General features: G+C 36.6%; 1 protein-coding gene across 1 annotated transcript in view; it reads left to right on the top strand.

The window, feature by feature from the left end:
- LOC107697630 (complexin-1) overlaps positions 1-14,670 on the top strand; it is a 57,133-nt gene that overhangs the window by 30,529 nt on the left and 11,934 nt on the right. Inside the window, exon 3 of the mRNA XM_016498430.1 lies at positions 13,583-13,758. Within this exon, the coding sequence (XP_016353916.1) occupies positions 13,583-13,758 (176 nt within the window). The remainder of the gene's footprint in view (positions 1-13,582; positions 13,759-14,670) is intronic.

Raw genomic sequence — 14,670 nt, 5'->3', positions numbered from 1 at the left:
TCGAGCCGATCTCAGATGCCTGTCTGTGTGACGTCACAAAAACAGGCCCCGACCATGATAGTTTGATTGACAGTAGCGTTTCAGCACAGACTGGAGTGGTGTCTTACCTTAGACACGCCCTGAGTGAGCTGTCATCAGTCCGCCATTGTTTCACCGCCAGAACAGATGTAGACAAGAATGACTCCTGGGTGTTGTTTTACACTACCATTGAGAAATTTTAACCAAAGTATGTTACAGACTTTTCATTAAGACCCTAAACAATCATATCAACTCGTGGAAAATGGGCATCCGATGACCCCTTTAATGTTTTTGTTAGTTTTTCCTGTCTGTTGTTTTGCAAACACAATAAGTTTCACCAGAGATGAACTGCTGAACATTCGCGCAGTACACACCACACAATCTTCTGTTGGTTTTGATTACTCGGACGTTTTGCTGAACATTGTAGTTGGCGGAACAGCAGCACAGTTCAAACGTTTTAAGACATGCATGCATGGGAGGCGAACCAATGCGATCGTCAAGCTCCGACGGCGCGGCTTTAGAACGGCGCTTCCTATCTATCTGAAAAATCTCCGTTTTCTACCCAACAAAATGGACAAACTTCTTCTGCTCTCTCGAATAAATAAGCACCACCATCTCCCAGGACCTGAAGTGGGAGTTCCACATGGACTCCATTGTCAAGAAGGCCCAGCAGAGACTGTACTCAAATCAGACCTTAGAAGATTGCAGCGGATAGTCCGGACTGCTGAGTGAATCACTGGCACAACCCTGCCCACTCTCCAAGAACTGCATTCATCCAGAGTAAAAGAGCTGGCAAAATCATTCTGGACCCCTCCCACCCAGGCCACTTCCTCTTTGAACTATTGCTGTTTGGTCGACGCTACAGAGCACTGAGCACCAGAAGGGCCAGGCATAAGAACCGTTTCTTTCCTCAGGCAATCCATCTCATGAACAGCTAGCTTGGCTATAAACATGTAATACACAACACTAACACGCACATACCTCTTTTTACATTTCCTTGCATTTGTACATAACACACCTATACACACAAATACCATCTACTGTCTACTTTGTATATTGTGTTTTTGTTTTTTTTGTGTATGGTTATTTCATATTTGCTTATCCTATTTTTAATCTTTTTATTATCTGTGTCTTGTTTTGTCACTGTCATTCTGTTTGTGCTGTGGAAGCTTCTGTCACCAAAACAAATTCCTCGTATGTGTAACAGTAACAAAACTGTTGATGTAAAAAAGGAGAAAAGAGCTTTTAAAACAATCGGAAAATCTATGCTCAGAAATATTTGAGCTTATATCGAATCTCTGGATTTTGATTTCAGAGGAACTCTGAGCAAATTATGAGACATTATTAAGATCTTCTTCCTATTTATTAGCAAACCAGGACTACTTGGTGAACATTATGTCACCTAATTAATATTCATGAGCCAGGCTGATACAGTTTATTATAATGCTTCCCCTCTCAAACATGTGAGATTACTACACTGAAAAAAAGACTTACTTATTTCTTAGTCTTATTATTTGACTTGTTTTACAATACAAATATCTAAAGATTTGTTTTTTTTCAGTTAAGATAGATGTACTTGAGAAGAAAAGTTTTTTTCTTCTCTTGTTTTGTTTTGTGGAAAAAAATATCAAAATTAAGTAAGTTTATACTTAAGAAAAAAAGTCTGCTATAGGAAAAATAAAATTCATTCAAAAGGAAAACAATTTTGATCTCATTGCCAGATATTTGTTCTTGTTTTAAGCATAAAATCATTTAATTATCATTAATTACATTTTTTAATAATTAAATATTTTCAAGTAAATGCATCTTGATTTAAGAATGTTTAGATATTTTACTGACAAAATAAATACTAGAAATTTTTGAAATGTAGGATTTTCATCAAAAAAAAAAGGCAGGAGATTTAAGCAAAAGTCTTCATTTGCTGCACGCTTATTACCATTGCTGAAACAATGTATGTTTAATTGTTAGTGTTTGTATGTGCGTGTGTGTGTGTGTGTGTGTGTGTGTGTGTGTGTGTGTGTGTGTGTTATGCCTGGATTCACACAGAGCAGAAGCAGAGTCTAGTATTTTTCCTTTAATATTAGCACCATGGTGTTGGTTTCTTGAGGGCTCCAGTAAATCTGTCCTAATGGCAAATCATTGAGTCTGACCTTTCTCTGTGACCTTTATCTGTGTCTGTCAGTGGACCTTAAGGCTGATCTTATTCAACCTATTTTGACATTTACCAAGCCCAGTAATGAGCTATCAGTCACTCCTGCCTAATACTGACATGTGACAAGCAGCGCTAGTTTAATATTGCAGTTAACTTAAATAAAAAATAAAATAAAAAAAATCCAGAACCATTGCAAAATGTAATGCCCCCCCTCCCAGAGGCCAGAGCTAGAATTGTTTAAAACAAAACTGATTTAGTGTTATTTCTGAGTAAATCAATTTGCTAATGCACAATGACAAATATGGTGCTTCTGTACCACCTGTTCCCCTCCCTTTACTTTTTATTCCTCAAAGTACAAAAGTGAAACTCCCTCTATAATAAAACAAGCAATTTCCCCTGTACAAATTTTCATAATTTAGAAACCACAGGTTAACACTACACACTATTATTATCCAGGGTAGAAATAAGAGCTAATAAGAGAAATAAAAAAAAGGAAGAGAACGCAAGAGAGAGAAAATGCCAGATTACACTTCTAAATGTAAGTACTGGGTTTCAACACACTCTTATATAAAAAAATAAAAAAATAAAAAAATTATTTATTTACACTTTTTATTATGTACATAAATTGACCAATAAAGCATATTTAGACAGGTTGTGAGCCCTGTTTTATTTTCAGGCATTTGAATATAACTTTCAAAAAAGTCCACTACAAACTTAACTGCCGTTCGTCAGTGGCAGCTGTAACAGTTGCTAGGCAACAAGATCAACCTTCCATAGGCTAGACCTGTGGTTCCCAACCCTGGTCCTGGAGGCACCCCAACACTGCACGTTTTGCATGTCTCCTTAATCAAACACACCTGATTCAGGTCATCAGCTCATTAGTAGAGACTCCAAGACCTGAAATTGGTGCATCATAGAAAGGAGACATGCAAAATGTGCAGTGTTGGGGTGCCTCAAGGACCAGGGTTGGGAACCACTGGGCTATACCATCCCATTTAACAATGCTCAGTTCGACCTTATCCGCTTTCGAAGATGTGCCCTTTGAAGTTTGCATTCTTCAAAAGATGCAGCCCCTGAATTGAGACACAGCTTATCCCAATTTTCAGCAATGAGATTCTATATAAACTCTATATAAATTGTATATAATCCATTTCTCCTCAAACTGTTCCATATGATCGGAGTTACTATTCATATTTATTTATAGTATATTATAAAATGGATAGTTCCGGTCCTTGATTCTGATCGGTTGAGCCACATTCGAAGCTGTTGTAAATTAAGCCCCATTCACACAAGAATGATAACTATAAAGATAACTATAAAGATAACGATATTAGCATCCACACCAGTGAACATTATCGTCTGTTTATTCTAAGCGCACATGCGTCTGCCGCTTTAAATTCTTGAGCTCGTTACAGCAGGATGGATTCTGATTGGCTGTCAATTTTTTAGCGTTCATCAGCTGGAGAAAAATCGCTTTGAAAGTGATTCCAACTATATAATTTCTCTTTGTCTTTATCGTTATATTTGTGGTGTGGACTCTGCTATTCTTTAATATTGAGAACGATTTTTAGAACTATATCTTTATCGTTATCTTTATAGTTATCATCCTTGGTGTGAACGGGGCTTTACTCTACAAACATACACCTTTGTTTACTTTGAGTGTTGCTTGGCAACCACTTTATTGCAACCACAACTGTTTCTGAGGAACTATATTGTTTGGTGGAAGAATACTGTTTTTATTCATATCATTACACTTTATTTGCTGTTTTATTTTGTGAAACCTTACTACATGTATGGAATAACCGTTTTATAAAAGCAATAAGCCATGTAAAGCCGTGGTTTACAAATGAATTCAAATATAAATTCACTGTAAACCATGGCTTCTTGGGGCTTATTGCTTTAGTATAAAATTTTACATAGCAAAAGTATAATTATATACTTTTTATTTGTTTTTTTATATACTTATTTTTATCACTCCTAAGAAACTTTAGAAGAAGCATTTGAGACGAACATAACTGAGAGCTGGAGCAAGTCTAATGAGCTGTGAAAGGGTGCCGTGAACCAATAAATCCTTTTGATGGCACTATGATGTATATGCTGTTTTGTTTTTACTTAAATGTGTTAAATTAACGAAAAATGAACACACCAGTAGTTTTATTTGAGCAGAGTTGAAGTGTGACATAAAACCTGTCGCTGTGCTTTTAACACCACCCTGTTGGTTGCCCCTGTTGCCTTTCAGTATAAAACATCCTAATTAAAAGCTACTCTAAAATATCAGCAGTTAAACATGGAGGTATATTTTACAGCATATATGTGCAAGTACAAGAGATGTACAGCAGATGAAGCGCAGGCACACAGTGCAGTGCACAGGTATGTGTTAATTTGCATGTCTGAATCTATTCTCACAGTGTGTTAGGTGACGGCGCACTACACTAGAAGACGCAATCACACATGAACACTCACACCACAGTACACACAACACAAACGAATAGCTGTTTTGATATTTCCAAACTTGTCTTTGCACTCTTTGAAAAGACATCCTATTAATACTTTACCAGCAGCGGAAATAAGAAGTTTGAAAAGAAAGTTAAAAAACCAACTTAAACCCTTCAGACTTAAAAGCCCTAATACCAATTAGCCGGCCCAAAGAAAAGTCCTAATTGTGTGAGTCAAGGACAATTAAGAGAGCACACAATGCAAAACATGCAGTATGTAATTTGTAAGTGAGTCTGGACCAGTTGCTGGTTAGTTGAATGCTAATGTGTAAATGTGTTAGAGTAGGTGTTAATAACCAGCTCCATCTCTGTGACCCTGCCAGAGAAGCGTTTTTAATTGGCTGCCGAATCCACAATTAGGGGCATGTGTAGCTGCATCTGATATGCAAATGAAATGAGACTTATCTCATTATAGTTCATTTGCATGGGTTTCTTTAAATTATAGCATAAATAGGTGAGCTAGATACCTTAATTACACAGAGTAGGCTGGCTTATTATATATATTTATATATATAGTATATATATTAATTCTTGTTTTTGTTCACAGATGTGGAGAAACATTAGAATGCTCTCAGAAGACACAGTGAAACGTGTTGCTAACTACCAAATTATCAAAGCTCTTTTAATCATATATACTTTAATTTCACGTAAAATGCACCCAACATTCAGTGTCAATGTTCATTTATGAGAGACTTCTATCATCTACAGTGCTACATTTAGCTATAGTTAGGTAATTAACACAGACAAGTGTTACATTTACATTATATTTCACCATTTTGCATTTAATCATAATCAAACAATGAAAAACACATGTGCACACAATCTTCTTAAACTCCAAGTTACAATCAGTCAATACGCACACACACACACACACACACACACACACACACACACACATATATATTTTTGTTTAGTTTTGTTTTTGTTAGTTTCTTCAGTTAAACCCTTAATACATGTTTGACTGCACTATAAATGTTAATAAAAGAGCACAGCTTGCCTGAAAAAGAGAATTTCATGAAAATTGTTAAGGTCACAAATGACAGAAACGTGAAAGAAAACAGCATAATTAAACAACTCCACAAGCATTTGGCATGTCCAAGGCAAAATACTGTACTGACATCCTACGTGCTTTACTAAATAAGAATGTGGGTGCCATCTCATAATTTTCTCTTTTTAATTAATTTAAATAATTTTTTTTTTTTTTTTTTTTTGCATTTGCATTTGCATTTTCAAAGTTTTTCGAGATGCTTTTAGGTGATGCATTACTTTAGTTCCTAAACATCAGTGTGTAGGATCCATTCTTACAACATCCTTGTGAGAGAAGCAAGTCTTTTATATTGAATTTCAAGACCTAGAAACTCTAGAATGTTATTTTTTTCTCCCCATTAATCTTGTTCTGCGCTCTTTCAGGGTGTATATATCCTCCATCATTTTCTGAGCAGACCAACAGAAAAAGGGAAACTATTTTTAACCCTTTGAATAAAAAAATGATTCCCTATGAAATATTCCCTGATGTCTTTAGACACCAGAGCAGAGGACACTAGGCAGGAGGTGTCATTGAGATCCTTGGTAACTGGTATGCAAGGTTACCACACTAGATTATATTACATAAGTTCATCATAGACCCTTGAAAGAATCTTCAAAGTTACAAGAACATAAGCTCTACTGATCAGGCTTCCATTACAGAGACAAAGTAGCATCTCTGAATCCTTCAGCTGAAGATTAAATCTTCCATGGACTCCATTCCCCAAAAGCAATCCTCTCTCTGCACTTCCTTCCCTCTCATTTCCCTATGCTGAGCCTTTACGCGTGAAACGGCATCTGTGGAGAAGGGCAATCATTGGGCAACGTTGGCAGCACTTTGAATTTCATTTGAATAATCCTTTTGCCCCAGGTTAAGATTTTGTGGAGTGGGCTCTGTCTGTTTCTCAGCACTGAGGGACGAGGCGCTCTCGCCTTCCTGACATAACTCTGTACCCAGCAAGATGAAAGTAATAGAGAGTGAGAGAGGCGGCTGCAGTCGTACACGATTTCTGGCAGCCCACCAAGATCAGCATGCTGAGCTGCCCAGGACTGCAGTACTTCCAGCACGCACGACTAAAGGTGGAGGATCTGCACGAGAGAAGCAAATTCAGATGGCATTAGAAATAACGATAGAATGATAGAGCGATAGATAGATAGATAGATAGATAGATAGATAGATAGATAGATAGATAGATCCTTCGATTTCCTTACAGATTGTCATGTATCATGAATTAATGGCCACAATGACTGCTAAACTTCTGCAGATAGACGGTGTCCTGTAAAATGTCCCAGACCTGTGATGGATCAGTCCAGCCCTGCACAAGCAGTCCCATTTCCTGACCCTTTACATGCTGATTAGGGAAGATGCATCACCTATTCTTGGGAGATTTAGGAGATACACCTCACTTACTTTAAACCAGTCCCTAAAAAATAAATAAATAAATAAATGAATGAATGAATGAATCAACCTCTTATTAAAGCATGGAATACTGGCCAAATCCTTCCATTTTGGCTCTAGGCTTTTGCACAGTTCTTAGTTTACTCGACCTCTCCTGAAAGACACATATCATACCGGTGAAGCTGGTTGCTCACTGCTCTTCTCTTTTTGGTTTCCTCAGTACTGGGAAATTGTGAGGGTATATATAGTAAGCAAAAAAAAAAAGAGAGAAAAGAAAAACTGTCCAACACAATCTGCAAGATTTCTGGAGAGCATGAAACTTTTTATGATCAAAGACTAAACAACGATGACATTTGCGTATTGTGATCATATAACACACAAAACAACCAGTAAATCCCATTACTGCCTGCCATCTACCCTACATAGTCACTATACCCCCCAAATCCCTTCCCTGGTAAGTTTTAAAATGCTAAAGAAAATAAAAGAAAAATAAATAAATAAAATTCAACGGGGGGTGTAGGGGCAATGGTTTTTTGTTTTATTTATGGTTATTATAATATTCATTATTTTGGAGTTATGGAGATAATCAAGGACAGCCTCACTATAAATCATCATTTAATTGGGATGGATTAAATACGTCACATGAGACACGTGATTACCGGTAACATATGGAGAGTAGTGGAGAGGTCATGCCCTCTCTGGTGTGTGGCACTGTGGAAGAGACAGTGTTTGTGGGTGTCCAGTGTGGTATCTGATCTGTCGGTGGACATTAATGTCCTCTCCGGGAGGAGGGTGTGCTGCTGGGCTCTCGCTGTTTAGCAGGTGCGAGATAAAGACAGATGGAGCAAGAAAGGAACACAGAGTCCTTGAGTTTGCGCTCTCTCCATGTGCCCGGGCTCCACGGGGGACTTGGTCACCCCTCTCACAGTCCTTCAGTGTGCAGATGACCTTCACACACCCAGGCACAGATACACACATCCAGAGAGAAAAATAACCTTGAAAAGTATAGTTGGGATACATTTATGCACAATAAGAGTTGAGATAGATAGACAGATAGACAGATAGATAGATAGATAGATAGATAGATAGATAGATAGATAGATAGATAGATAGATAGATGGTTTAGCAAAATCTCCACCAGCTGACACATTTCAAACACACGGCCCTATGGCTACGTTTTCCTTTTCTACACAGGCACTCAGGTAAAGAGTGGCACATTTTGTTCTCATCTACCCACACTTCCTCTCACAGTAAGGATACACTCTCACATAGACACACACTGACAACCACACAAAGGTATGAGGATATGCCATCTCCATCACTTTTTCCGCTATAACAGACACATACTTGCACAAACAGACTATTTTTATGTAACACAGTCCATTTACAGCCCATGTGACTGTACCGTTTTCAAAATTCAAGCATCACTTTGGCGTCTTTCAAATTGTTCAGTGCCTCCCGGGCCGACAGACGTACGATGACAGAAAGAGGAGACCCTTGAACAGTGTAGCTTTAGCATGGTTAGCTGCTTGTTATGAAGAGATTTACTTCAGGGACTCAGGTCTGGTCTGCATGAGTGGCTGAGCAGTAGATAGCGCTATGCTGCACAGAGACGCTGTAAAGAGTATGTATGTCATGTGGCGACTTTGTCACGATCAGATGAGCTAATTAGCCTCAGGAGCACAGATTAACAGCACATGCTGCAGAGGAGCTGAGACAAGAGCCAGTGAAAACAGCTCTAATTAAAAACAGACAATGAAAAGCACTAGAGTTCAAACAGGAGAACAGAGCGATGGCTTTCGCCTGTGATCTTCAAAAACTTTGGGGGAAAAAATGGTTAATATTAATTGGACTGGAAGTTGAGATGATGTAGTTGTGTATGTCTTTCCTTCAAATTTCTTTGGTTAGAGCATATGGTCCAACCAAAGTTATAATCCATTTTTGAGTATTTTTGTTTTTTATTTAGATTTAGTATAGTCTTAAAATAAATTCCCAGTGGATATAATCAAGTCTTAAGGCTCATCACACTAAGAATGATGACTATAAAGATAATCATAACAATAACTGTATTACTTTCCACTCCAACTGACGAGGATGGATTCTGTGGAAGCCCATTTCTGCCATGGGATAAAATAAAACAGTAAAAAAGGTAATGGCAACATTTTATCTTATAATGTGAACTTTTTTTCTTGCAATTCTGAGAAAATAGTCAGAAAGAAGTCAAAAAGAAAAATATATTTACATCCCAAAGGTCTGAGTTTACATCTTGAAAATTCTAACTTTTTTTCTCAGAATTCTAACTTCACATTTCACAATTCATTTTTTTTCCCCCGCAAGGAATTAACAATTTAAAAGATAATAACTTTGTATCTGATAATTCTGACTTCTATCTCACAATTGTGAGTTTATATCTCATAATTTTAACTTTTCTTCTTAGAATTGTAAGAAAAAAAGTCTGAATTGTGAGATAAAATGTCACAATTACCTTTATTTTTTTCATCCCATGGTGGAGACAAGCTTTCATAAGATTCTGACTGGCTGTCAATGTTGCCTGTATATTGTTCATCAGCTGGAAGAAAATCTTATTGAAAGTGATTCCAACAATATCATACCTCTGTGTCATTAGTGCTAAAGTCGTAGTGTGGACTTCACTCTTCTCAAAGAATGAGATTGATTATAAAAACTTTATAGTTATAGTTATCATCCTTCATGTGAATGGGCCTTTACCCTGGAGTTTTTACTTGTTGAATATTGTCTTGCATTTAGAAATATGTCAGATTACAGAAGTACAGTACGTAAAATGGGTTACAGATTCTCCCTTCAAAAAATATTTATAATATATCCACAGAATTTATAAAATGTCTTTGGTTTGGCCCATTTAAGAGAGTGCCATGCAAAATTGAATCCTCAAATATCATGCATTACTTTATTCTCTCCAACACTGAAATGATACAAATACAGACCATTCTGAGCAATTCAAAAGAGCGATTTCGAAGCAAAATATACTTTGCGGAGAAGCACTATTTGTACCTTCAAGACATTCACCCACTGCAGATATTTTCTGTGAATACACACCAGCTATTCTAATTTCAAAACTCGAGTTTGCTAAAGCTGTTCTGTACAGGGATATACTCTGTACTTGACTGGTAATTCATGAAGACAGCTCTCTACAGAATCTCTCGGTTTCAGTAAGTTTTCAGTTGTGTCAGCTAATCATTTCCATGGATGCCTTAGTGGGTAGTTTCAATTCAGTCACCTCTGAGTCACTTTTCATAGGTTAATCCAACCCAAAAATTAAAACCCCAAATCAACTGTTCTAAAATCAATGGATTCCTCTCATTTTCCTACCAGAAGTCCATTTCAGAGCAGTAGTAAGCCTACAGTCCTTATGGGCATGCTTTGCTCAAGCTCATAAAGTTGTACAATTCTGCCTCGTATTAACCTATTGATTGTGCTAAAGCTGAATGGTGGGCTCCAGCATCATACGAGTTCGGATAATTGTTTCATTTAGTCGGAATTACAGTACGACTGAAGTGAGTCACACTGAAATGTCAATCAGTCTGTGATATATACAGTATTTATGTTCTGACCTCACAACATGTAGCTAAATTTAAAATCAACCAATGCCATTTACAGTGCATTTTACTTTCAAAAACAAGATGTTTTGAGAACTAAAAGTAGGGCTGAACTTGGATTCATCAAAAATGAATTGAAACTGAAAAGTGGGTGTTCTATAACAGATGAAGTCAGACTGAAAGTGAGTTTGCAGTTGATTGCAGTCTTTTTGACCGAAAGATGTATCTGAAAAGGGTATAATGTACTGATAGCCACCATAATAATACATAATAAAAGAGACACATGATAAATACAGTATGTTAGTACAAAATAAATGTTATTACTTTATATAGAATATTAACACTTTATCAGTAAAACATACCTTTTTTATTGTATATTTGAGTTCAGTTCTGTATAACCTAACTGTTGCTACTATATTTTTAACATAAACATCAAAAAGGTAGCCAGATGAATTATACACTATTAGACCAGCAATGTGCAATCTTAATTTAGTACAGTAAAACCCTCTTGTCAGTTTAGTACAGTAAAACAATCTTGTTTTTGAGGCTTTAACTTTCTTACTGTCAAGTTATTAGCAGCTTTCGCTAAGATTCTTGAAGGCACTAACCATAAAACTGGGTCTCTCATGAATGCTTGACAAAAAGCAGATGACTATGTGCTCAGTAACCCTCTCCAGAGTAAAGACAAGCTTGGTCCTCCTAACTCTCATGTACGTATGATGTGAACGAACAGCCCAGGCTGATGAAAGGCAAGTGAATCGTCAGATCTGAAGGCCGAAGTCTTTACACGTCTCTGCTGTCAGAGCGACCCAGTCCTCATTAAAATCAATTGCTAGAGAGCAGTAAATGCGAGACCATGTGTCATGCAGGTTGAACGCAGACCTCATGGACTGGTGGAATGGCAGTGTGCCGCCCTCAACTGCTGATCCAGGGAGAACAAAACTCCTGGACTGAAAACAGAACACTTCATGCATTTACATGCCGTTCTGTCTCCTAGCACAAACTGATGTGACATGAATACATATTGCATGAAGTTGGATAACTTTTCTGTTCTGCTATGTCAGCCTACAGTAACTCAAACACAAAGGTGGCAGAGGGACAAAAAGTGTGGTCTTGAATGTGGCTAGATTTGTACTATTATTTGAGCTCAGCACTACTGACCACAAGATGTTGGTGATATCTATAGACATCATTGGAAACAAAACTGTTTCACAGCCTGACACAACAGGAGAACCCTTTAAAGTTACTAATTGTTTCTCTTTGCTACTTCATTAGAATGTCACCTATAGTATATATATATATACTATAGGTGACGTTAACCATAAACTTAACGGATAATGTCCTGTTAGGAAATTACCAGTAAATTTTCTGTTTCTTCTTTGGATTTTTTTCTTACACTGTAGAGCATGACATTAGCAATGATATATAATATAGCATAAATTGAATTTAAGTTGCTTCAGATAAATGTAGTGGAAAAATCTATTTTAAAATCAAACCTTTTACAGTATCATCAGATCGTATTACATTTGGCAGACACTTTTATCCAGAGTTTCTGCAGGTTTTAAAAAGGCATGTCTTGTATAAGCAATGCTTCAAGGTTTGAAAATATAACTCCCAACAGATCTCCATTACTTTTTAATTCATTTTACAAAAAAAAAGAAAAAGAAAGAAAGAAAGAAAGAAAGAAAGAAAGAAAGAAAGAAAGAAAGAAAGAAAAAGAAAAAAAAATGCTTCAATAGCTCTGCTCCCAAACATACGGAAATAACAATTACTGTACTTCTGATCACACTGCAAAAAAGTGCAAATGTCTAAAGATTCTTAAATCAAGATACATTTACTTGAGAAGCAAAATGGCATAAAATAAGCCTTGGTTTATGAGAAATTTTTCAAAGTGAAGTGAATTTATGATTAAAATAAGAACAAATGTCTGCCAGTGGGCTCAGAAAAATCTACTTAATTCAAAGGGAAAACAAGTTTTCATACCCCATTGACAAAAGTTTGTTCTTGTTCTAAGCATGAACACAGTTCATTTTGTTCAATTTTATGTCTACATGATCTCAAATTTGTTCAAAACAAGACTTCATATGTTTAATTTGCATCTCAAGTATCTTGATGTATCAAGTTTAATGTATCTTGATTCAAGGATGTTTAGATTTTTGTATTGGAAAACTAAAAAAAATACGGCACTAGATATTCAGGTTTTTTGTGGAGTGCATGCAATATTTAATGCCATGAATTTATGAATATAAGACTTCCTGCTCTGATTTAAGACCTTTTTTTTTTGTTCCTGTCAGTATAAAATCAATGCATTATTTCCCTTGATTTAATGGCATATTGAGTGTCTGTTCACACACAGCTGATTTAGGGGCACCACATTAGCTGGCTGCTCACGAAGGGTTATTGTATGTGTGATTTTAAGCACTTGTCTTTTGCTAAATTCTAATTTCTCCCTTATTAACAAAAGTAAGCCTGGCACAACCTAACATTGTGTTGCATTAATACGGTTGAACCAACAGTGGAGAGATACACAACGTCTCAGACAGTCACACTGCGGAGCGCTAACAAGCGATCTGATGACTGATGAATGTGCGCAGCGGATGCAATCAGAAATTATTGCTTTGTCAAAATCCTGTATTCTCATGGCCCTAATGGAGTCCTTCTGTTATAACAATGTGACCCATTGTCCTTTTCTTGGCGGCTATCCTACTTGTCTTGCCGACAAAGAGAGTAGTCGACATTGAGAGTATTTATAAAAGAAACTGGATGACAGTGAGAACTAATTTATCCGCTTTTCAGTTCACCTTGTGTTAGAGGTTATCCTCCAAATGTGTTTGGAGTCCCTTTTTGTGACCAGTATGTAGTCCATGGACTCTATTGAGTGAGATCCTGTTCCTGAGTCTCTAATTTTTTTCTCTCAAAGGTGCGACCAAAGACATGGGGAAAATGCTGGGGGGCGAGGAGGAGAAGGACCCTGATGCCGACAGAAAGGAGGAAGAAAGACAGGAAGCCCTCAGGCAACAAGAGGAGGAGAGGAAAGCAAAGTATGCAAAAATGGAAGCGGAGAGGGAATCGGTTCGACAGGGCATCAGGGACAAGGTAAATGTACCGTGAAATAATTATTCACTGTTATGACATGTCAAAATGTTTATATGATCACTTACAATAATCTAGGCCAGGGTGATTATCATTAACATTAACTGAAATAACATAAAAAGAAAACTTAAACTTATTTGATTTCAGCTAGTTGCCAAGGCAGCCTTTCTCATTTTCATTTAAAATAACTAAAACTAAACTATAACTAATAAATAAAAAATATTATATAATATTATATTACAGTAGATTATATTATTATAATAAATTCTATATAAAATCTAATTCAAAACATTCACAAAAACAATAATAATACATCAATGATAGTAAAATAATACCAAATAAAATAGGCTAGTGGTTTTCAAACTGTTGTACAATGACCACAGACCACATAAATACATAAAGTGAAGGTTATTTAAGGGTTTTTTTCTTCGTTTGTTTCACTCTTGGGGAGGCTGAATGCTACTTTGTAGCAGTTGAGTGGTATGCTGTGTATGGGGATGGACGGGCCCTGAGGCACATGCTGTGAACCAGAGGGACTGGAAAAATAACAGTCTAGCTCTGGCAAGCATTCCATTACTGTGGAGGCTGTGGAGATTGACTATGCTTCACTCCCTGCACTTTCTGGATGACAATATGAAAAAAAAAAAAAAAGGAAAATAGGCTCATGGAAGGAAGGACCCAGGGATAATGAAATCGGAAATATTATTCAAATAATAGACAGTGGTATTTAACAACTTCATTACATTATGTACATTACAATAAACAGTATTACTTGATCCATGCTATAATAGTTGATGTATAGAATTGCCATGACTCTTTGATTAATTTGCTTTCACTTATATTCATATAGAAATGTAAATGAACTACTGTTTATTAATTATCTCCATTACATAGTGTTTTTTAAATTATTTTTAA

Source organism: Sinocyclocheilus anshuiensis, unplaced genomic scaffold (genome assembly GCF_001515605.1).
Source record: "Sinocyclocheilus anshuiensis isolate Anshui unplaced genomic scaffold, SAMN03320099.WGS_v1.1 scaffold1364, whole genome shotgun sequence".
Taxonomy (NCBI): Eukaryota; Metazoa; Chordata; class Actinopteri; order Cypriniformes; family Cyprinidae; genus Sinocyclocheilus; species Sinocyclocheilus anshuiensis.
This window is presented reverse-complemented; position numbering and strand designations above follow the sequence as displayed.